Source organism: Bos grunniens, chromosome 11 (assembly GCF_055505025.1).
Source record: "Bos grunniens cultivar Pamir isolate PY7600 chromosome 11, Bosgru_T2T1.0, whole genome shotgun sequence".
NCBI lineage: Eukaryota > Metazoa > Chordata > Mammalia > Artiodactyla > Bovidae > Bos > Bos grunniens.
The window spans coordinates 106,805,209-106,827,658 of record NC_141175.1 but is presented as its reverse complement, the minus strand read 5'-3'; the positions used below and the strand labels follow the sequence as shown (position 1 = coordinate 106,827,658).

At 48.5% G+C, this 22,450-nt stretch overlaps 1 protein-coding gene and 1 long non-coding RNA gene across 9 annotated transcripts in view; one reads left to right on the top strand and one right to left on the bottom strand.

Moving 5' to 3' along the window:
* LOC147363809 (uncharacterized) overlaps nt 1-6,446 on the bottom strand; it is a 43,060-nt gene extending 36,614 nt beyond the window's left edge. The window contains exon 1 of the mRNA XM_086328395.1: nt 6,404-6,446. Coding sequence (XP_086184521.1) covers nt 6,404-6,446 — 43 coding nt within the window. The remainder of the gene's footprint in view (nt 1-6,403) is intronic.
* Nucleotides 6,447-9,717: 3,271 nt separating this feature from the next.
* Nucleotides 9,718-21,584, top strand: LOC147363808 (uncharacterized). Of its 8 annotated transcripts, none has more exons than XR_015137452.1 (3): nt 9,718-11,185; nt 12,723-13,685; nt 14,572-17,410. It is a non-coding gene; the product is annotated as an uncharacterized LOC147363808 (long non-coding RNA). The 8 variants fall into 8 exon arrangements; XR_015137458.1 differs by lacking the exon at nt 9,718-11,185 and having other exon boundaries at nt 11,949-13,685; nt 14,613-14,703; nt 14,865-17,410; XR_015137455.1 differs by lacking the exon at nt 9,718-11,185 and having other exon boundaries at nt 12,009-13,685; nt 14,572-14,703; nt 14,865-17,410.
* The last annotated feature ends 866 nt before the right edge of the window (nt 21,585-22,450 follow it).

Sequence of the window (22,450 nt, the reverse complement as noted above, 5' to 3'; positions counted from 1 at the left end):
CGTCATAGGGCATGGTAAAGGCCTAGACTAGAGGGGTGACCTCAGGGCCATAAAGAAGGAATAAACAGAGGAAGGGCATTTATTTATTTATCCTTTTCCATTATGGTTTATTACAGGATATCAAATACAGTTCCTGTGCTGTACAGTAGGACCTTGTTGTTTGTCCATTCTATTTATAATAGCTTGCATCTGCTAATCCCAAACTCCCAATCTTTCCCTGCCCTACCCTCTACCTCCGTGGCAGCCACAAGTGTGTTCTCTCTGAGTCTGTCTCTGTTTCACCGAGACGTTCATCTGTGTCATAGTTTAGATTCCACATATAAAAGATATCGTACAGTATTTGTCTTTCTCTTTCTGACTTACTTCACTTAGTATGACTATTTTGGGTCCATCTATACCGTTGCACACGGCATTATTTCATTCTTTTTTATGGCTGAGTAATATTCCATCATATATATGTACCATAGCTTTATCCATTCATCAGCTTGGTGGAAAACATTACCCTGGGCGGGGCGGGGGGGGGGGGATGGAGAAGGAACTACCATTTTTGAAATAACCAGCTAGACTCACCTCTGTAGGTAGAATGCATCTTTTCATATTAAGCACAGATGGACTGAGACAATTTACACATAATGTGATAAATGCAGTGGGAACAATTTCTATCCCCTTCCTCACTCCTTCCTGGGACCTACATGCATATATCTGCAACACACGCTCACAGAGGACTTTTTTTTTTTAACCTTTTATTTTATATTGGAGCTTAACTGGTGAACAATGTTGTGACAGTTTCAGGTGGACAGCAAAGGGGCTCAGCTATACATAAACATGCATCCATTCTCCCCCAGACTCCCCTCCCATGGAGGCCGCTATATAATATTGAGCAGAGTTCCCTGTGCTATACTGTACAGTAGGTCCTTGTTGGTTATCCATCCTAAATACAGCAGCGTGTACATGTCCATTCCAAACTCCCTAACAGTCTGCTCCCCCCACCCTTCCCCCATAACCATAAGTTCTTTACACAAGCGGCCATTTTGGACATACGACTCAAGACCACGAAGAAGCCTTTTTAGCAGGAGAACACAGAGGAACCCTGCCCCCCTGAGTTTAATTTTGCAGTCTGATTGTCTTGTGGTTACTCTACCCTGAAGCCAGACCACAGCGAGCGCCTCCCCCGCCCCCACCGACCACACCAAAGTGGGGGAAGGGGCCACGGAGAACAAAGGAGCTTCCCCCAGCACCCATGAGAGGGTGACCACAGGAGCCTGGCTTGGGATGGGTGACTTCCAGCGCCTACCCCGGCCGTACCTGTGGATTCTGCCAGGGATGGAACATCTGGCCTGACATGAAGAAAGGGGATAGCTCTGCATACCTTTGGACGCTGAGAGTACTTGAGTAACTGCCAGTAACCACACGAGAGGGTTACTGCTCCCCTCGCCCCCGCCCCACTCCCCACTGGAGGCAGCGTGCTTGGTGACACGGCTGGCCCTCCAGACACATTTCCAACAAGCAGCCCTGCGAGTGGGGAACACTGATTTGGCCTCTAGCCCACTTCTCCCCACTTCCTGGCTGTCACCACCTATCCATCTCTCTAGCAATGAGTCCCGTGAGTCTGTGATTGGAAACTGTGGATTCAGTGAAAAAAGGCAGATTTTGGGGTTTTGATCGTCTTTCTCGCTCTTTTTCAGACGAACGGAATAACTCATTATAGGATGAGAGCTGACTGACTACGTAGGTTCTGTAGTTGGAGGGTCAGACTGGCGTGGGTTGGGATGCTGGCCTTCCCCGGGGCCCTCTGTTGCTTCCTTTGACTGTCGGAAACCATCGTTCTGCGTCTGCTCCACTAGACGAGCACTAAGCCCTGGGTCTGGCCCCTGGGGAGGGAGTTCTAGTCCCTGGAGGTCATCACTACCGTGTTGCCGGGGGATGTGACACAGGAGTCTGGCTGAAACGGTATAGCACTCTTTGGAGGAAGACCTGGACTGAGCCTTGATCGAGAGAAGAGAGGAGCGGCGAGCTCCGGGCACCCGCTCAACCAGGAAGATAGATAGGGGCTGGACACTCAGGGGGCGGGCCTCTCTGGGAGCTCCGCCTCCTTGGTCCAAATCAGTTATCAACGTGCATCACCGGGCAGAGGATGACTCAGGGGACTGGCTTGGGGTAGACGTGCAGGACCACTGCCAAGAATAAAAGAGGTCAGGGGAGTAGGGAATACAGGCCCTGATGCCTCTCCGTGGGTTTTGAGATCGGTGGGTAAACTATTTGGGTTTTGGAGATTTGTCATTTGACTCTGGTGGTCTTAGAAAGTCAGCCCTGCCTCTCTGGCCTCAGTGGGCTCTTGAATTTCGTGAGTGACTGGATCACAGTCTTCTAATAGAATACTTTGGAGGCAGACTTAGTAAACGCTGCGTGCATTGTTCAGGGCGGGTGAGATGCGAGCAGTGAGGCCACGCCCTCGGGAAGCGCCGGGTCTGTCCACCCTGGACTCTCCTGACAAAGCTCCTCTCAAAGCTGAGACCCCCGGAGGAATGTTTGGGCTTCAGCTGGAAGCATCTGCCTTTAACTTAGCCCTGTAGGGACTTAAAATCTAATTCTTTATAGAGTTTCCCCCCAGAAATTTCGGATATTCTTGAAAACATGACATAGACGTAGTAGGTAATTTCCTTGCCATGAGCTACCCCCCAAAACACAGAGCCAGTCCTACACATAAAAACTTCTGTTGAGTCTGACATGAAGAAATCACATGTTCTGAAAACCTCAAGTTTTCTTTATAACCTTCCAGTCCTGATAACTATGTCAGTTATCATATGTCATATATAAGTCATATGTCATATATATGTCATATATAAGTCATATGTCATATATAAGTCATATGTCATATATAAGTCATATATAAGTATGTCATATATAAGTATGACAACTTATTCTTGTCAGCACTGTTTTCTAATTTCCTTCATCATCCTGGGCTTCATCACTGGCAATTTTCCTTTCTTTCTTTTTTAAAACTTTTTATCTTGTATTGGGGTACAACCGATTAACCATGCTGTGATAGTCTCAGGTGAACAGCAAAGGGGCTCAGCTGTACATATACGTGTAGCCATTCTCCCCTAAACTTTACTCCAGGCTCATTGGCAATTTTTCTTAATCAGGCTTCAGGTTTACAAAACTCTCCTTTACATTTTAGTGGAGACATGTCCACAATGCAAGGAAAAGAATCCAGATCAAAAGAATGTTAGAAGAGTCTCTAAAGAGAAAAAAAAGAAGAAAGAGAATGTTAGAGAGTCTCTAAAGAGAAAAAAAGAATGTTAGATGAATCTCATGATGCTTTTGATTTTTTGTCTCGATTTTTTCCAATGCTTTTTCATGATAATCTTCCTTTGTTTTCATCAGTGCATTGCCTTATTCTCATATACTTTTTTAAAAAAATCAAGCTACTAGACTGATAGAAGACTGTCCTGAACACAGAGGTTCTCTTGGAGTAGTTTCATCCTTTAACTATTTGCTGTTGATAAACTTATCACAACCAAGTTCTTCTATCAGAGAACTAGTAACTTGGGACGCAATCAGAGCTATAGTAAATGTGAAAATATAAAAATCCATCCTCGGAGGGTTCTTCTGATATTTGGCATCAAACACTGCTCTACAGGCCCCTGCAGATTGCCTGCAGCCTCCTCCAAGCTCCCAGATTCTGCCTGGAGCAATCGGGTAATTAATTCCTAAGATGCTAAGTGGGTGATGGAAGCTGCGATTCTGCCAAGTGGCCAGGCCTGGGTGCTTCAGGGACCTGGGCCTGGGTGTGTCCTCTGACCCCTCTGCCTCTGCCGTCAGGCCTTCCCTGACACCCTCAGGCTGCCCTGTGCAGGCTCTCGCCTCCCTCTGCCCCCTGCTTGTTGGATGTTGCTCTCTACAGGCAGCTCAGACCTTGGGTTCAGCTTGGCCCCTCCCAGAATAATTAGTATAAAATGACAGCATGTGTGTGGGTGTGCCCTGGCACATCTCTGTATACTTCTGTAATGTTTGCATGAATGAGGACTTATCTATTACTTGAGTATTTAATTAATACATGATAAGAAAACAATAGTACAAGAATGAAGGGAGAGAGTATTGTAGCAGGCCCAGCAGTGAGTTGAGTTTCCCTGGGTGAGTTCCCTTCCAGAGTTGGTCTTGTGTTTCTGGGAAGCCTGTGATCAGGGATCAGACCCGTGTCCCCTGCATTGGAAGGCAGATTCTTAACCACTGGACCATCAGGGAAGTCCTTGATGCTCATTTTTTGCTGCGGCTGGTGCTGTCCTGGATCACGTGGAGCCTGACTGTGGAGTGAAAGTGAAATTGTTAGTCACTCAGTCTTGTCTGACTCTTTGTGACCCCGTGGACAGTAGCCCACCAGGCTCCTCTGTCCATGAGATTTTCCAGGCAAGAACACTGGAGTGGGTTGCCATTCCCTACTCCAGGGAATCTTCCCAACTCAGGTTATCTATTGAACCTGGGTCTCCTGCGTTGCAGGCAGATTTCTTCACTGTCTGAGCCACCAGGGAAGACAGTAGAGTGGAGGAGGCTTATTCTTAAGGCATCTCCGCCTCTTCTCCTGCACTCACCTACCTAACCAGGGTGGTTTCTCTCAGAACCCAAGGAAAGTGCTGGCCCAGCTCCACTGGAGAGGCAGAGGGTCTGCATAGCCTGCCTGACAACCCATGGGCCTGGGTTAAGAGCTGTGTCTCAGGGAAGTATCTGCTCCCTGAGCAATGAGATGTGTTCTCTGCCCTCCTTCACCCAGCCACGAGCAGCTGGGGACCCCCAGAAGGAGAAAGTGGGCCTGGTGGTGCTCAAGGTGAAGGAGGGACGGTCCTGGGCCCCAGAGGTGGCTGGAGCTGAAGGGTGGTTGGGCCCAGGGATTGGGAGGGGCTTCCTTGGTGGCTCAATGGTAAAGAATCTGCTTGCCAATGCAGGAGACACTGGTTCGATCCCTGGAACAGGAAGATCCCCTGGAGGAGAAAATGGCAACCCACTCCTGTATTCTTGCCTGGAGAATCCCATGGATAGAGGAGCCTGTCCGTGGGGTTGCAAAAGAGTTGGACACACCTGAGGGACTAAACAACAAGAGCAACCAGGGTCTGGGAGACAGTGTCTGCCCCTCTTCGTGAGTCTTTCTCCTTCTGCTCCTTTCTCTCTCTCCAGCCTGAGTTGCTGTTGCATCACAGGAGTTATAGACCCTTGGTTTTGTCCTGAACAAAGTCTGGAGTGACTTGGTGATGTTTTGCCATGCTGCTGGCATTTGGAGCGACAGGGCTCTCTGCCCCTCCAGCTTGAACATGGCCTGTGTTGGCCGTGGGTATCTGGGCTGTTCCTGTGTCTACTTGACATTAGAAGGAGGCCCTCTGCTGCCACATTTCCAGGCAGCGGGGAGGCCAAGAGCCCAGGATTTGGAGACAGCCTGATCTATCCTCAGATTCGAGCCATTTACCTGCTGGCTGACCCTCCAGCTCCTTGTCAGTAAGAGGGGGTAACAATAGAAGCCGTGGTACGAGGCTACTGAGCATGAAAGGAGCTCACTGTTTCAGAGTTTAGTTTTGCCAGAAATACACTGACCCTAAATGCCTAAACGCTTATCACAGCTGGTGACTGCTGGGCGCACAGCAATGGAGTCGTCAGCTGTGCTGAGGATTTAGCAAGATTAGGGTTGGTGTATTTCTGACTCATTCCTCTGGGCAAGATTGCCTCTCGGTTTGCCCGCTTCCTTCTCATCTCTAGACACAGACTTTTCTTTGAAAACTTGGAATGGGGTTATTTACTAATAGGAGCTGAGTCTGATGCATCAGCAAACTTCTTTTTTTAAGTTATTTGCTTTTGGCTGTGCATGGTCTTCACTGCTGCTCAGCTTTGCTCTAGCTGTGGCGAGTGGGCCTCTCACGGTGGCGGCCTCTCTGGTTGTGGCTCCTGGGCTCTAGGCATGCAGGCTCTGTGGTCGTGGCACGTGGGGCTTAGCTGCCCCGTGGTGTGTGGGATCTTCCTGGACCCGGGACTGAATCTGTGTGTGCTGCATTGGCAGGTGGATTCTTGACCACTGGACCACCAGGGAAGTCCCCAGACTTCTTCATTAAACCCAGTGCTGGCTGCCGGACGCCACGGTGACTGCTCAGTCATCCCGGAGCCCATCTCCACGGGGGCCCCGGGGGGTGGGTGTGCACTGGCCGTTAGTCGAGTCCTCAGGCTGGGAGGAGAGGCTCCTGTGACCTTGTCAGCGTGGCAGGGCAGGGCAGGAGGACTGTGTTAGGGCCCGTGTGACCTGAGCCTGCTGCCACTTGACTTGGTGGGGGTGGGGGCAGCTGTCTCTTTCCCTGGAAAGTTCTTTGCAAGTCTGAGGTGTGGAATAAAGACTGTGCACATAGCTCTCCCCGTGCTGACTCACCTGTGGTTTCTGCTCCCAGAACCTCCTCCGGGGTGTGAGCCATGTGGGCCCTGCTTCTCCCACGGCTGAGCTGGGCCCTGCCCACCCTTCACCTGTCCTTTCAGGGAACCCTTCTGGGTGTGTGGTGTGCCCTTTCCTAGTGGTTGAGAAAAGAAATGGAGAGGGATTGTGCTCTTTTGCATCATTTCAAACATTTTTAGTTCAAGAGAAACAACCACAGCAGAACCAACCTTCTATAAAATCCTTGTGCCCTGCGGAGTCCACCACACCCAGATCCTGACTCCAGGCACTCCGCACACAACCTCTGTGCTCACCTGGCTCTCACCGGGCCTTCCCTGCCCGCGAATCCTCCCACCCGCACTGGCCAGGGCAGCGGTTTACATCTTCCTTTTTTAAAATTTGAAGTATAGTTGACTGCCTGTGTTGTGTTCGTTTTGGGTGTACAGCAAAGTGGGTTGGTTATACAGAGACATACATATTCTTTTTCAGATTTTTTTCCATTATGGCTTACTCCAGGACATTGGGTATAGTTCCCTGTGCTATACAGTAGGATCTTGTTGTTTAACTAGGTTTTGTACAGTAGTTTGTATTTGTTAATCCTAAACTCCTCATTTATCCTTTTCTCCCACTTTCCCGTTTAGTAACTGTAAGTTCGTTTTCTATGTCTGAATCTGTATGCATTTTGTAAATAAGTTCATTTGTATCATATGTTAGATTGCACAAATAAGTGTATCACACGGTGTTTGTCTTTCTCTGACTTATACCATTTAGTATGACACTCTCTAGGTCCATTTGTGTTGCTGCAAAGGGCATTATTTCATTCTTTTTTGTGGCTGAGTGATATTCCATTACAATACACCGCATCTTTATCCATCCCTTGCCAATGGACATTTAGGGTGCCTCCGTGTCTTGGCTCTTGTAAACAGTGCTGCCGTGAGCACCGTGGGCCATGTTACATCCCCCTTTTTGTTAGTTTATGGCATATTGCCCCAACTGGACTATGATAAACTCTGACCTTTTCAAAAGGTCTCTGTAAAAGCAAATCATACTCACCATAAACGAAAATAATTCCAACAGGAAAATGCAAGGCAGAACATCCATTTGGGTTGAAATCCAGCCCCAGAGACAAGCACTGCCCGTGTTCACCGCCCAAGCATTGCACAGATGGGGCCATGCCAGCTACGGCTTTGTGGGAGCTCACCAGCGCCATGCTTCTGTATTTCTTCCCTACTTCCTCATCTTGACTCTGGGGTCAAACATTCAGTATAATATTTTTCAAGAAGTAGGTTTCTAGCAAGCTTTGATTAACGGCCTCAATGCATGATTTGACACATATCCCTTGAGAGGCAGAATGATGAGTGTGGTTACAAACACCAGTTCGGTAGCCAAGCTTCCAGGGTTTGGAGCCTGATTCTACCTGTCTGAGCTGGGCAAGAAACATAAACTCTCAGTGCCTCAATTTCCTCGTCTCCAAAACGGGGATTAATCACCGTGCCTACACCCTACATTTAGGCTGGTGCTCAGTTGTGTTTTAAACAGTGCCTGGCATGTGGCAAAGGTTTGGTGAGACTGGTGCCACGTAACATTAGAGCATGCTTAAATAACCATGTTTCCACATCGTTAAATAGCCTTGAAAAACATCATCTCGGACTTGCTGCTGTTTCTTCCATCTTATGGATGTAAACATAATTTATGTAACCATTCCCAACTTATAGGACAAATATACAGTGCCAACTTTTTTACAACTATATATAAAGCTCGAGTGAATGTCTTTGCAGATCAATCCAAGTTTGTGAAGAGAGGTCAAGATATGACTGGTTACTTAAAGAGCCCTAGGCCAAAAAGCAGAAAGAACATGCATGAATATTAAGAATTTACCTGGTGTCCCACCCTGTGGAAACCACAGTGAGTATGATGTTCAAACAAATATCACAGCTTAATGCATATATGTGGAATCCAGAAAAATGGTGCCGATAAACCTATTTCCAGGGCAGGAACAGAAACGAAGACATAGAGAATGAACCTGTGGATGCAGATGCGGGGCGGAGGGAAGGTGAGGCTGGGATGAGTCAGCAGAGTAGTACTGACATGAATACACTGCCATGTGTACAACACACAGCTAGGGGGAAGCTGCTGTGTGGCACAGGGAGCTCAGCTTGGTACTCCGTGATGACCTAGCGGGGTGGGAAGGAGAGCCAGGAGGGAGGGGATAACTGTATACTTACACCTGAGGCACTTCGCTGTACAGCAGCAACTAACAGTAATTATGCACCAATTAACACAAATGCTCATTCGATGTAAAAAAATAAAAAGCCAATGAACAGCAGAGTTAAGGAGCTCTTTTCTAGAACGTTCCACAAACTTTCCTGGCTTCATTAAGTCTTCACTAAAATCTTTATTATTTTCACCTGTAGGGCCACCAGGTTTTAAAGACTATCTATCCAGGTAAAAGTCATGCACATCACCTAAGTTGCGATAAGCGGTCATGGCCAGTGGATGTGTAGACCTTTGAACAATAGTCATTATGACTCCTGGCTTTTCTCTCTTTCTGGTCACCAGCCAACATGTCCTGTGCCTCGTGGGGCCTGGCTGGATGCTCCCCTCCAAGGAGTGTCAAAGTTGTCACTGTACACATCATTCTAAGTCTGTAGACGCCGAAGGAGGCAGTCTTAAGGTGTCCAGAGAGGGGGTCTTGGCTTTTTGGAGTGATTTTTTTCTCTTTCCTTGAGATTCAGAGGATTTTTTTTCCTGCTGATGGCTGGGTTTGGAGCCTCAGGGGGGAGATAGACTCTGAGTGCTGCAGAAATGGAACATTACGACTCTCAAATTCAAGGTTATTTCTTTTCAATACCCATAAAAAAGATTTGTAGAAATGTCTTGGCTAAAGACATGGCTGCATGCGTGCAGCCAGCCGTACAGCAGCCAACACCTGTGATGCTGACGAGAGGCGCCAGAGGGTGCCTGGGGAGGCTGCTCAAAGATGCCCTCCAGGGAGAAGACCCTCTGGACTGCCCCACCCCCCACCTTCTCCCAGAGATACCCAGAGCTGAGGGCCACCCTGTGGCAGAGGCTCACGCATTAGACCCTGCAGATCCTTTTTCTCCAGGGCACTGGCTTCTGCCAGGTGCGGCTGGAAAGTGAGAAGCTGTGTGTTCCTCCCGCCGCCTGCGTGTGTGACTGCAGGCCAGCAACAGACAGTTCTCTGATGCCTTTGGATGGGACTGGTGGCCCGACCGCTGCCCATAAGGCCCTGAACACATTACATCATCTCCTTCAGCTTCAGCTTCTTCATCCATTCTTGTTGTTCAGTCACTCAGTTGTGTCTGACTCTTTGTAAGCCCATGGACTGCAGCATGCCAGGGTTCCCTGTCCTTCACCATCTCCCAGAGTTTGCTCAAACTCATATTCATTGAGTCGATGATGCCATCCAACTATCTCATCCTCTGTCGCCCCCTTCACCTCCTGCCCTCAATCTTTCCCAGCATCAGGGTCTTTCCCAGTGAGTTGGCTCTTTGCATCAGGTGGCCAGACTACTGGAGCTTCAGCTTCAGCATCAATCCTTCCAATGAATATTCAGGGTTGTTTTCCTTTAGGATTGACTGGTTTGGTCTCCTTTTTGTCCAAAGAACTCTCAAGAGTCAACACCACAGTTTGAAAGCATCAGTTCTTTGGCTCTCAATCTTCTTTATGGTCTAATTCTCACATCCATCCATGAATACTGGAAAAACCATAGCTTTGACTATACAGACCTTTGTCAGCAAAGCGATATCTCTGCTTTTTAATGTGCTGTCCAGGTTTGCCATAGCTTTTCTCCCAAGGAGCAAGTGTCTTTTAATTAAAATGGGCAAAACTGGCCACCTTTTAAGTTGGCTGTGATCCTATTGAAACAAGCTGGGACCTGGGACCCTTTGCGGCAGTGACGCAATGCTTGCACCTGGATACACCCCTCCTGGAGCAACAAAATACAAAGAAACTGTATGTGATTAAAAATAACCGCCTGCACTCGCAGTTGGGGCAAATTGAGGACATTGAGATACAAAGATACCAAAAAGCCCAACTTGGAGTGAAAGTGAAAGTCGCTCAGCCAACTCTTTGGGCCTCCATGAACTATACAGTCTGTGGAATTCTCCGGGCCAGAATTCTGGAGTGGGTAGCCTTTCACTTCTCCAAGGGAATCTTCCCAACCCAGGGATTGAACCCTGGTCTCCCGCACTTCAGGCAGATTCTTTACCAGCTGAGCCACAAGGAAAGCCCAACTTGGAGAGCTGGGAGCAAAAGCAGGGTACTGCACATGCTCCCTGCACGCAACAAGCCACCCCTCTAGACCGACCCCTGGACACACCCCTACCCTCACTGCAAATAAGGAATCAGCTCAACGCCCCGCCTTGGGGAGGGAGCAAACAAGGAAGCCTGTTGCTGGTTCTCAGCCCCCTCTGCTGCTGCAGGGGTCCCCCTAAAGCCTTACCTGAATTTCTTGCCTGGCCTCTGATCAGTTTCTATTGATCAAAGAGGCCAAGCACTCTGGTCCGTAACACTATTGAAATCTAGTGAGAACGCTTAGCAGACCCTCGGTGAATGTTAGTTTCTTGTGCCTCATCCCAGGAAACAATCAACTGAGAGGCAGAGGTAACAAGCTCCACCTGGAAGGTGGGGATTGAATGGAGGGGGTTCCCAGTACCTGGAGTGGCCTCCGGAGGAGATGCTTTTCTTTGAGCAGTCAGATTTCCTCGTGCCCTAGGCTGACGCTCACATGACATGTGTGTAGCGGGGTAGCTCTTGCAGGTGGGGTTTTGACCCCCGGCCCGTGCTCACCCAGGGCCCCAGACAGCTCCATACGCCTGCGCTTTGTTTCTTCTTTGAGTCCCAGCTGTTACCTCGCTGCGAGGTCCTGAGGACCCGACTCTCGCTGGCTTACAGGGAGGCCCCTGGGAGTCTGAGTGGGCTGGGCCCCCAGGAGCCCCCAGGGGCCCAAAACAAGAGTAGGCACAGCAAGGCAGCTGGGTGGAGGGTCCAGGCACCCAAGAGCAGTGCTGGGCAGAGGGCAGGTGGAGGTGGGGCTGTCCCCTCTTATGCCACCTCAAGGTTCCGGTCGGGCCCCAAAGGGGAAATGAATGCAGTAGATGATCCCAGTCCTCCCCTTCCCTGCTGCCATCTCTGGGGGCGGCGTGGGGAACAGGTAACCTCACAGCACACTGAGCCTGTAGTCCCGCCCAAGGACGGCAGCCTGGGCTTGGGGGCCAGGCCCAGTTCCTCGCAGGTGTGACCACGTGCCCTGAGCTGTGTACATAGAGTGTGACAAGTCCAGGAGGGCTCTGGGGCCTGGCTGGCCCGGTGCTCTGGTGGACGCTGGACTCTTGGCTAGTACAGGGCCCCGCTTGCCAGAAAAGGTCCTTGACTTGTGTCTGGCATGTGCCAGACCTTCTGCTCATGGGGGGGGTCACAGGATCCCAGACTGAGTTAGAGCTTTCTGACACAAGTTTCCAGAATTGGGTGAATGTTGTGCTGAATATTTTCTTGTTTAAAGACAAAAAAAAAAAAAGTGTATTTCTCAGGCTGTAAAAGTCAGTCTCACAGCTATTCCTGGTGCGTAGGAGAGTGAGCTTTCTCAATGTTTTCTCGAAGTTTTCTTAAAGGAAACCTCTCACTGGTTCTCTCAGGTGTGGCGCTTGGCTGCTGGGAACAGACATAGTTTATCTTACAGAGAACACTGTTTTGCAAGAGGTTTCCCACAATTATGGTCTGAGGGAGGGTCCCTGCCAGCTTGTCTTAGTCACTTGAGCTTAAGGGAAAGTTGGGTGGTTTTTTTTTTTGGCTGTTGTTCTTTTATTCTTTCTTTCTTTCTTTTTTTTTTAAATCTGAAAGCAAGAGTCGTCTGGGAGCAGGCACACGTGGGTACTCACCCCCAGTTAGGGAAACAGAAGGACTGCTGACTGGCGTTCCTGTGCCCCCGAAGGTGGCTGACGGCTTTGGGTGGAATGTCACAAAGCAGTCAGACTGGGGGTGAGTCAGAAATCCTTGGGTCACTTGTGGTTTTCTTCATGGTTTTGGTGTGACTATTAACTTGTTTTTACTTCACAAGAAAAACAGGTGTTTGGGTGTCTGTTTGAAATACTGCCATCTTGCTCATGTCCCAGTCCCACGGCTGCCCCAGGCTGACACAAATAGGTGACTTGAGAACCGGGCACCACCAGCAAACCCTTTAGACAGACAGGGCGTCCCTGGGCACTGACGCTGCCTTAAACCCCAGATTCTGTGATGTTCGTGAAGGGGAAGTTGCGTTTGGAGTAACCAGTGGTGCTCACTTGTCGGATCCCCACAGATCCCTCTGGAGCAAGTGCCCACTTTGGAAGCGTGTGCTCTGACCTTGGCCTTGACTTTCTACCTGCCACCTGGATGAGCTGACAGCTCTCACCTTGAGTTCTGTTGCTTTTTGGATGGAAATCAAGGTAGCACATTTGTCCAAACGCTGCTCTGGGTTTTCTTTCTACCTGGCCAGACATTGCGTCATCTCCACATCTGCTGATGTCCATTTTTATGCGCTCTGCATCGGGGGTACCAGGAGACTCCCCTACTTCCACCACCTTCCCTGTTCCCAGGCTGCAGTTGCCTTCAGCTTCCCTGGGACCCTCAAGCCTGAAAGAATGGATGTGAAGCTTTCCAGCTCAGATCTTCAGAAAGGAGAACAGTTGGCTCCAATCAAGCCTGTTCTGTTCACAGAACAGAAGGGGAAGGGGCACACCAGTTTGAACCCTCGATTCTGGGACTGGAGGTGTCTGGGATCTGCTACAAAAAGATAAGGGGCCTTAAAAAAACCAACAAGAGTTAAATGTGGCCCCGAGTGTCCCCCTTCTGCCCCATCCTCTTGTCCCTGCCTTATAGCTGATCTGTGGCCCTTAGATGTGAGATTCTGCAAGACTGGGGTTTTCATCTGCAGCTTGGAGCAGGGGTGGTTGGTCTGGCAAACCATGACTGTCCAGCGTGTCCCTTTCCTGTACTCTGCCACCAAGCCAGGCCCCAGGCTGTGGGGACCACGAGCAATCATGGACATTCCTGTCAATGACAAAGAACTTCAAAAATTTGCAGCTGGCAGGAAGAATCAGGGCAGCCGGTGAGTCAGAGGCTCGGGATTGTTAGAAATAAATGTCATTTCCGAGGGAGATGGTGGTGCAGCGGGAGAAACAGCTGCTCCCAGTCGCCTTTGCTCTCTTTCTTGCTGTGTCCACAGTCCTTGAATTTGCCTGATGCTAGCAGCTGGATGACTTCATTCTTCACTATTTGGGAGGTAAGAGGCAGTGCAGGGTGGGATGCTAGGTGCAACGCAGTCTCTGTCAGGGCCAACTTTTACCTTCTCTTCCCACATATAATTATTGAGGGGACCTGGAGGAGTGTAATCAAGAAGGTTTACACCATCAGATTGGGGTTCCTGGGTGCCCTCCCTGGCTGGGATGGACTTCCTGTGGGAGGCAGGCCTGGAGCCAGGAGTGGGGAGAGGGGATGCCAGCTTGTGGATAAAGTGTTCTCTCCAGCCCTTCCTCACCAGAGGGTGAAACTTCATCAGGATGAAGCCCAGCGCCAGCCGGAAGCTGCCTTTGCAGCAAATGAGAGATTCCTTCCATCTCTGAAATTCTCATGCTCAGGGGGAGCTGTCCTCCAAGGCCTGTGGTCAAGAGAGGGGACTGTGTGTTGAGGGTGTGTGAGGAGGGGCAGAGGCTCATCTCCCAGGCAAGGAAGCCAGAACGAGCTACAGTGCAAAAGGCCTTTGGAAAGATTGGAGAGTTCTCAGGTGCTGGGGACCCGGTAGACTTCCAAGTTGTGGATGAAGCTGCTGAGTGAGGCCTCTGCCCCACAGACCACACTCACCTAGTGCAGAGATGGTCACTCAGGAGGTGTTTGTCATACTAGTGGGGACCATGAAAACCCTGAAACCCAAAGGCTCAGGCCCAGAGGTGGACAAGAGTCTTAAAATGCACAAGAGTGCCTCCCAAGTTTTTCTTTGATTTGACCAGCGTTGACCAGCACCTGTTATACCAGGGGAACTGCACGTGTGTGTGTGCTAAGTTCTGTCCTGTCTGACTATTTGTGACCCTATGGACTGGAGCCCGCCAGGTTCCTCTGTCCATGAGATTCTCCAGGCAAGAATACTGGAATGGGTTTCCATCCTCCTCCAGGGAATCTTCCTGACACAGGGATCCAACCTCATCTCCTGCAGCTCCTGCATTGCAAGCGGATTCTTTACTGCTGAGCCACTGGGGATGCTCAAGGAGAACTGCACCAGCCTCCAGAGGATGTAGCTGTCGCTGGTAACACATGAGATGAAAAGTCCAAATGGGAGCTGCTGTCATATTCCCCAGAGCCCAAAGGCATTCCTAGAGAAATGGGGGAGGAAGTGGTCCTCAGAAACTGCCAATATTTTAAAAATCCTATTCTTTTGGATTTGTTTTTCCATCTGGCACAACTGTAGGAACACAGGGACTCCAATCTGCTTATTTGGCACTTACCTGCCCAGCCTGACCTTCTCATCTAAGACCAGACTTGAACACAAAGCCTGGAGGGTTGGTGCCCAGAAATGGGGCAGAGGAGGGGAGCCTCCAGGGGAGCCCTGAGCCCCTTTCTCCTGTGTCTTACTGGCTTCCAAGAAAACCAAGGTGTGTCTGGTTGAGCTTGGCTGTGTGTTCTCCATGAACCCTCCCCCTCCCGGGGCTGGGCAGCACATTCCCTCTCCCCGCACCCCCCCTACCATGTCCAATGCCTCCATCTTCCTCCCCAGTCAGTGTTCCACCAGGATGAGTGCTCATTTTGTGCAAGGCAGTGTGTGGCCAGGGGAGAGATGAGCCAGGTCTGACCTGGCCTCAGAGAGAAAGGGGACCAGTGGGCCTTGCTCAGACTCTCCCAGCTCAAGCCAGTGCCCCTCTCTGAGCAGGTCTTGAGTTTTGGACACGTGGGGCACATTCTTCATTATCTGGGTCTCTCTTGTGAGCATCAGTGAGCTCAGAGTGTGCTGTAAAAACAACTTTAACACAGAGGCCTTGTGGGGAATGGTGGACCAATTGTACCCCAGATCCTTTAAGATGATGTCTGATGTATGCATGTATGCTCAGTCGTGTTTGACTGTTTACAACCCCATGGACTGCAGGCCGCCAGGCTCATCTGTCCATGGAATTCTCCAGGCAAGCATACTGCAGTGGATTGCCATTTCTTCCTCCAGGGGATCTTCCTGACCCAGGGATTGAACCCACGTCTCCTGCTTCTCCTGCATTGGCAGGCGGATTCTTTACCACCAAGCCACCTGGGATGTTAATATGACGTCTAGGTGGGAATTTTCTTCCCCTCTTCTCAAGGTCACCTTCAGGGGAGGAAATTCCTCTTCCCCCCTTCCTGGAGGATTGGGTTGAACAGTTTGTTTTTCTCCATCCAACTTGCTGACCTGAACCCAGAGACGAACCGAGTCGCGTCTGACTGGGGAGGCTGGTGAGAGCCTGACAGGCCTGGGGCCACGCGTGCCAGGAGAGTGGCCACTGCATTGTTCTCGATGATGCTCTCGTGACCCATGTGCCCACCTCCTGAGTCTCACCCCTTAGAAGGAGTAGCCAAGGCCACTCTGTTCTCTTTCTGGAGGGCATGCACAACTGGAGGAGAACCGGTCTCTCTTGACAGCCATCTGGGGACTTAGGGGCCAGCACTTAGCTGACCCAACTCTCCCTTTGACCTTCACTTGGGTGGTGATGCTGGGAGTCTCCAGCTGGGCCTGTGGGATCAACCAAGTTCCCTAATCCAGCCTTTCCACAGAGCTTTGAGCTTTGTGAGTTTTGGGTTATTTTGTCTTCGTTTTCAAGTTTCTTTCAGGGAAATGCAAGTTTTCTTGAGCATTGACTATTCACAAATACTCTTCAAAGCAACAACACTCATCAGAGAGCTTGTCCTTCACATCCTTGTTGTCGTGACACTTCATGAGCCGCATTGGCCCCCTTGGCCAGTCTCCACGATGTCTGGGGACCCAGCTGGGGATACAGAGAGGCTGAGACCTAGAATCATCCAAAGGCTTGCCTGTGTTTGTGGTGGCTGCTGCTGACAGCTGGAACTTTCAGCCAGAACACCTATACACAGCCTTAGCATCTCCTCAGCATGGGGGCCTCAGTGAGGTCATCCTTCTCAGGGATTCCAGCTGCCAGGTAGAAATGGCCTCAGATTTTATGAGCTAGCTTTGGAAACCACGTGTGACACTTTTGCTACACTCTTGACTGTAAGCAAGTTCCAGGCTGGTCAGGATCAAGGCAGGAGGACTTAGATCCCACCTCTTGGTGAAGAATGCCAGGTTTAGGGACAGCAGGTAAGATTGGAGGTATTCTTGTGACCACTTTCTGGAAACACAAGCATCCTGTTTTACTGGCAGATACAAGATGGAGAACGATGGAAGCTGGAGGAAGGTTCTCAGGAACAGCCAGCAGTGGAGAGGGGTGGGTTTCTCCTACATTGCACCAGGAAACACCTGTGCAGGACAGGGGCGCAGGGACCCTCGCTGTGGGACACTGCTTGCTGGCTCCATACACTGATCTGAATCCTTTTATTTTTTAAATACTTTTATTCATTTATTTGTTTGTGGTTTTGCTGGGTCTTCCCTGCTTGCAGGCTTTTCTCCAGTTGTGGTGAGCGGGGGCTATTCTGCAGTTGTGGTGCGCAGGCCCTAGGGCATGAGAGCTTCTGTAATTGCAGCTCCCAGGCTCCGGAGCACAGGCTCGGTGGTTGTGGTGCACGGGCTTAGTTGCTCTGTGGCTTGTGGGATCTTCCCAGATCAGGGAGCTGACCCATGTCTCCTGGACTGGCAGGTGGATTCTCCACCACGGAGCCACCTTGAACCTAAGCTTTCACAATGAGTAGCTGTCATCTGTCCTCTTGTCATTCCCTTTGGGCTAAAAATGCTGCCATGAAGGAGTGGGGGCAGTTCTCTATCAAAGTGCTCCGTGCAGGGCTGCAATCTAGTACATGCTCAATAAACAAGGTTTTTGTTACCACCCGACTTTCTCATAACCTTTACTGAGGGCCCCATGCAGCGGACTACTGGGTCCTTTCTCTTCTTCAGACCTATCTGAAGATGGACTATATATGGGCAGAAGATTTCTACCTGATTACTGCCCTGAAGGTTTAAAAGTCGACCCTCACCCTTTCCAGATTAAGTTTCTAAGTGGTAAGGAGGTTTGGGATAATAATTTGATTATTACAGTATTTGTTCAAATGGATAGGAAACTGCCTTATTATTTTTTTAATTGAAGTATAGTTGATTTGAAGTATAGTCAAATTGATGCTTTCGACTTTTGGCCACTTAATGCGAAGAGCTGACTCATTGAAAAAGACCCTGATGCTGGGAAAGACTGAGGGCAGGAGGAGAAGGGGGCGGCAGAGGATGAGATGGTTGGATGGCATCACTGACTCAATGGACATGAGTTTGAGCAAATTCCAGGAGATAGTGAAGGGCAGGGAAGCCTGGTGTGCTGCAGTCCATGGGGTCACAAAGAGTCAGATAGGAATTAGTGACTAAAGAACAATAATAACAAACAATAGTTGATTTACAATGTTGTAAGTTAGTGTGGGGCAAAGTGACTCAGTTATATATATATAATATAAATATATATTTATTTTCAAATTTTTTCCATTATAGTTTATTATAAGATACTGAAGATAGTTCCCTGTGCTGTACAGTAGGGCCTTGTTGTTTATCTGTTTTATATATAGTAGTGTGTATCTGCTAATCCCAAGTTTATCCCTCCCTGAACTTTCCCCTTTGGTAGCCATAAATCTGTTTGCTCTGTCTGCCAGTTTGAATGCCAAGATCAAGTAAGCAGATGGTCCTGGCAATGTTTGCAGCCATTAAAAATCATGTTTTCCAAGAATATGTAATGACAGAGGGAAATATGATCTCATGTTAAGTGAATTGCTTCAATATTCCAAACTGTGTACCCAGCATGGTCTGGTGAGTCAGCTGTAATAACCACAGGCAGGCTGAGGAGCCAGCCAAACCCTGCTTATTCACTGTCATGGGAGGGGAGGTGGGAAGGAGGTCTCAAGAGAAGGTGCTTCTTCTGGTGGGGGCTCTCAGTTAAAACCTGGCCCACAGGGTCAGAGGGAAATGAAGATCTTGCTGGGCAAGAGGGAGGGGGAGAAAGGACCGGGGCGCCATGGACAGAGCTCCTCTCGTGTCCCACGAGCCAGCCTGGCCCTGCTACCCCAGACTGGGCCTACCCTTTGACTGGACTCCGTTGATTGCGAACCTCTTGTTGGGCAGGTCCTTTAGATTCTCCTAAGGTCCTGTCTAGATGGTTCTTATTTTGATTTGACTTTATTTTTTAGCTGCTATTTTTTGGTTGCTCTATGAGGCTTGCAGGGTCTTAGTTCCCTGACCAAGAATTGAACCTGGGCCCACAGCAGTGAAAGCACTAAGTCCTAATGTTGCAGTGAAAAGGAAAGAAGAGGAATGCGTTTTTCTCTTTCCCTTTCCTGAGGACAAAGACGATAAAGAGAACAGTGAGCAGGCCTGAATATTCCTAGTTTTTTTTCACTTTAACTGTTCCTAACTCTGAATGTCTATAACTAAGTTTGCTTTTCTGCCCCCTAATTCTGCAAGAGCTACAATTCACATTTTCCTCCTTTGACTCTACGCTGAATACACCCTATATCTGGTATTTACCCACACAACACCCTTCCCCGTGTACTTACATATCAGAAGGAAGATGGCAGAGCCACCGAACTGCCATACTCAATTATTGGGTTACTGACGCCAGTTCAAGACTGTCTTTAAAACACTCAAGAGGAAGAAATCAAGATCCTATCACCTTTGTCCTTCATTAATCCTGACTGGAAGCCCTTGCCTTATGTAAGCCTCTAGAGTCCTTGTGGAGGGAGGGCACAGTTCTTGAGGCATGAGCCTACTATGTTCCCCGGTCCACCTGCGGGGAATTAAAGCCAGCTTTTTATTTTCTAAACTCTGTCTCCATGTTTTTAATTTAGCTTCGGTGGGCAGAGAGGGTCAAGATTTTGGCCAGCAACACTAACCATTGGACTGCCAGAGAATTCCCTTATTTTGATTGTTGAAGACTATTTCAAAAGCAATGTGAATGCAGTCTAGTCCCATAGCTAGAGGATCAGCTTCAGTGAATCTATGTGGCTTCAGAAATAAAGTGCACATGTATTTTTCAATTATCACCATTAATAGTTATAAATAACTTGCTTGGGAAGGCTTGTTCATCTCTGGGGCTTACTACGGTCATATGAAAGGAGTATGTGAACACAGATTGGGTGGCCTTTGAAGACCATGATGTTGACTTATTTATGGCTGTTGGCTTAGATAGAAATGGAAAGAAAGGAAACTGTCTTAAAAGGTGAACAAATGGCAAAGAACAATTTCTGGTTCAGAAGGACCACTTTGGCTGTGCCACTGGCCGATCATGGAGCTGCTACAAGCCCGAGACCACGTAAGAGGAGGGTGAGAAGGAAGCGGGTAGTTCAGGCTTTAGGAGCCTCACAGTGGGGGTTTGTTCACCTTGGTGGCTTCTTGGTATTCAGGCAGATGGCATCCTAAGCCTTGCTCCCTTCCTGGCTTCCTCCCATAGGTATGAACAGGCATCATTTCATTCACTGGCACTTGTCTAAATTCCTTCTGAAGGACAAGTTTTGGACATTCTTGTTAAAAAAAAAAAAAACAAGAACCAGGAAAAAGATTTTAAAAAGCATGTGTCAATTCAGAGGAATACATGTTTACTATTGAAAATCTGCATATTGACTCTGCTAGAAATCCTCTGGTTCTTTCTTTTTTAAACATTTTTTATTCTGAAATCATTATAGATTCACAGGCCATTGCACAGATGGTGCAGAGAAGCCCTGTGTACCCTCCAGCACTTAGGCCCCCGCTTAAAACTTACGTAATTATGGTCCAGAATCAAAACCAGGACACTGGCCTTGGCACAGTGTGTGTGCAGGTTTTTGCCAGGTTGTAACAGGTGTAGACGGAGAAGGCGATGGCACCCACCCCAGCACTCTTGCCTGGAAAACCCCATGGATGGAGGGGCCTGGTGGGCTGCAGTCCATGGGGTCGAGAAGAGTCAGACAGGACTGAGCGCCTTCACTTTCACGCATTGGAGAAGGAAATGGCAACCCACTCCAGTGTTCTTGCCTGGAGAGTCCCGGGGACGGGGGAGCCTGGTGGGCTGCCGTCTATGGGGTCGCACAGAGTCGGACACGACTGAAGGGACTTAGCAGCAGCAGCAGCAGCACCAGGTGTAGAGATGCTTAAAAGCACTGCTGCCGTCAAGGTGCAGTCGCTCCATCGCTGTAAAGATTCCCTCGCGTTTCCCCTGGCAGTCACCCCTTCTCTCCCACCAACCACTAATTTGTTTTCCATGTCTGTATTTTGGTTATTCAGAAGATGTTATGTAAATTGAATCATATAGTATGTGGCCTTTTAAGACTGTATTTTATTTTCATTCAGCAGAGTTCCCCTGAGGCCTGTGCAAGCTGTACCAACCATCTGTTCCTTTTTTATTGCTGAGTAGTACTCCACTGTGGGAGAAGGCAATGGCACCCCACTCCAGTACTGTTGCCTGGAAAATCCCATGGATGGAGGAGCCTGGTGGGCTGCAGGCCATGGGGTCGCTCAGAGTCGGACATGCCTGAGCGACTTAGCAGCAGCAGCAGCAGCACTCCACTGTAATGTTAATTTCATGTGTTAACTTGGGTAGATCACGGTTCCCAGGCATTTGGCCAAACATTATTCTATTTTGTTCCTGCAAAGATATCTTTTAAGAGGAGATTCACATTTAAATCAGTAGAATTTGTAAATAAGTAATTGATGGACTCAATAGTAAAAAACCTGACTTCTCCCAAGGAAGATGGAAACTTTCAGCAGACTGACTTCAGATTTGACCTACCACATCTACTCTTCCCTGAGTCTCCAGCTTGCTCATCTATTCTGAATATTTTAGCTTGACAGTCTCCACAATTATACAAACCAATTTCTTAAAATCTATCTATCTATCATCTATCTAACTCTGGAGAATGCTTGCTAGCACATTCATAGTATGGTTCTATCCGTATGTTTAACCATTCATCCATTCATTAAAGGACATTTTGCTTGTTTCCAGCTTAGGGAAGTTATAAAAGAAATAAGGCAACAATAAAAATTTGTATAAAAGATTTTGTGTGGACGTAAGTTTTTACTTATCTGAGATAAATACTCAGGACTGCAGTGGCTGTACTATTTTACATTCCCACCAACAGTGGATGAGAGATCCAGTTCCCCAGAATCGTCACCAGCATTTGGTATGGTCATTATTTTCATTTTAGCTGTTCCGATAGGTGTGTAGTGATATCTCATTGTGGTCTTTAATTTGCTCTTTTCTAATGGCTAGTGTTATTGATCATCTTTTTATGTGTTTACTTGCCATTTGTGTATCCTCTTTAGTGACTTTGCCTGTTTTCTAGGCATGAGTCCTTGGTCAGATATAGGATTTTTCAAGTAAGTTCTCCAAGTCTCTGGTAGGCATAATCTCAAAGATTTCCCCACCAAGATTCCTGTTCCCTGACTATTCAATCAAACATTAGATACTGCTGTGAAGGGGGTTTTCAGATGCAATTAAGATTACTAAGCGAGTGATTTTCAAACAGGGAAATTATCATTAGTTATCTGGCTCAATGTAAGTATGTGCTTGCATGGATGCTAAGTTGCTTTAGTTGTGATGGGCTCAATAAAGGACAGAAACGGTATGGACCTAAGAGAAGCAGAAGATATTAAGAAGAAGTGGCAAGAATACACAGAAGAACTATGCAAAAAAGATCTTCATGACCCAGATAATCACAATGGTGTGATCACTCACCTAGAGCCAGGCATCCTGGAATGTGAAGTCAAGTGGGCCTTAGAAAGCATCACATGAACAAAGCTAGTGGAGGTGATGGAATTCCAGTTGAGCTATTTCAAATCCTGAAAGAGGATGCTGTGAAAGTGCTGTGCTCAATATGCCAGCAAATTTGGAAAACTCAGCAGTGGCCACAGGACTGGAAAAG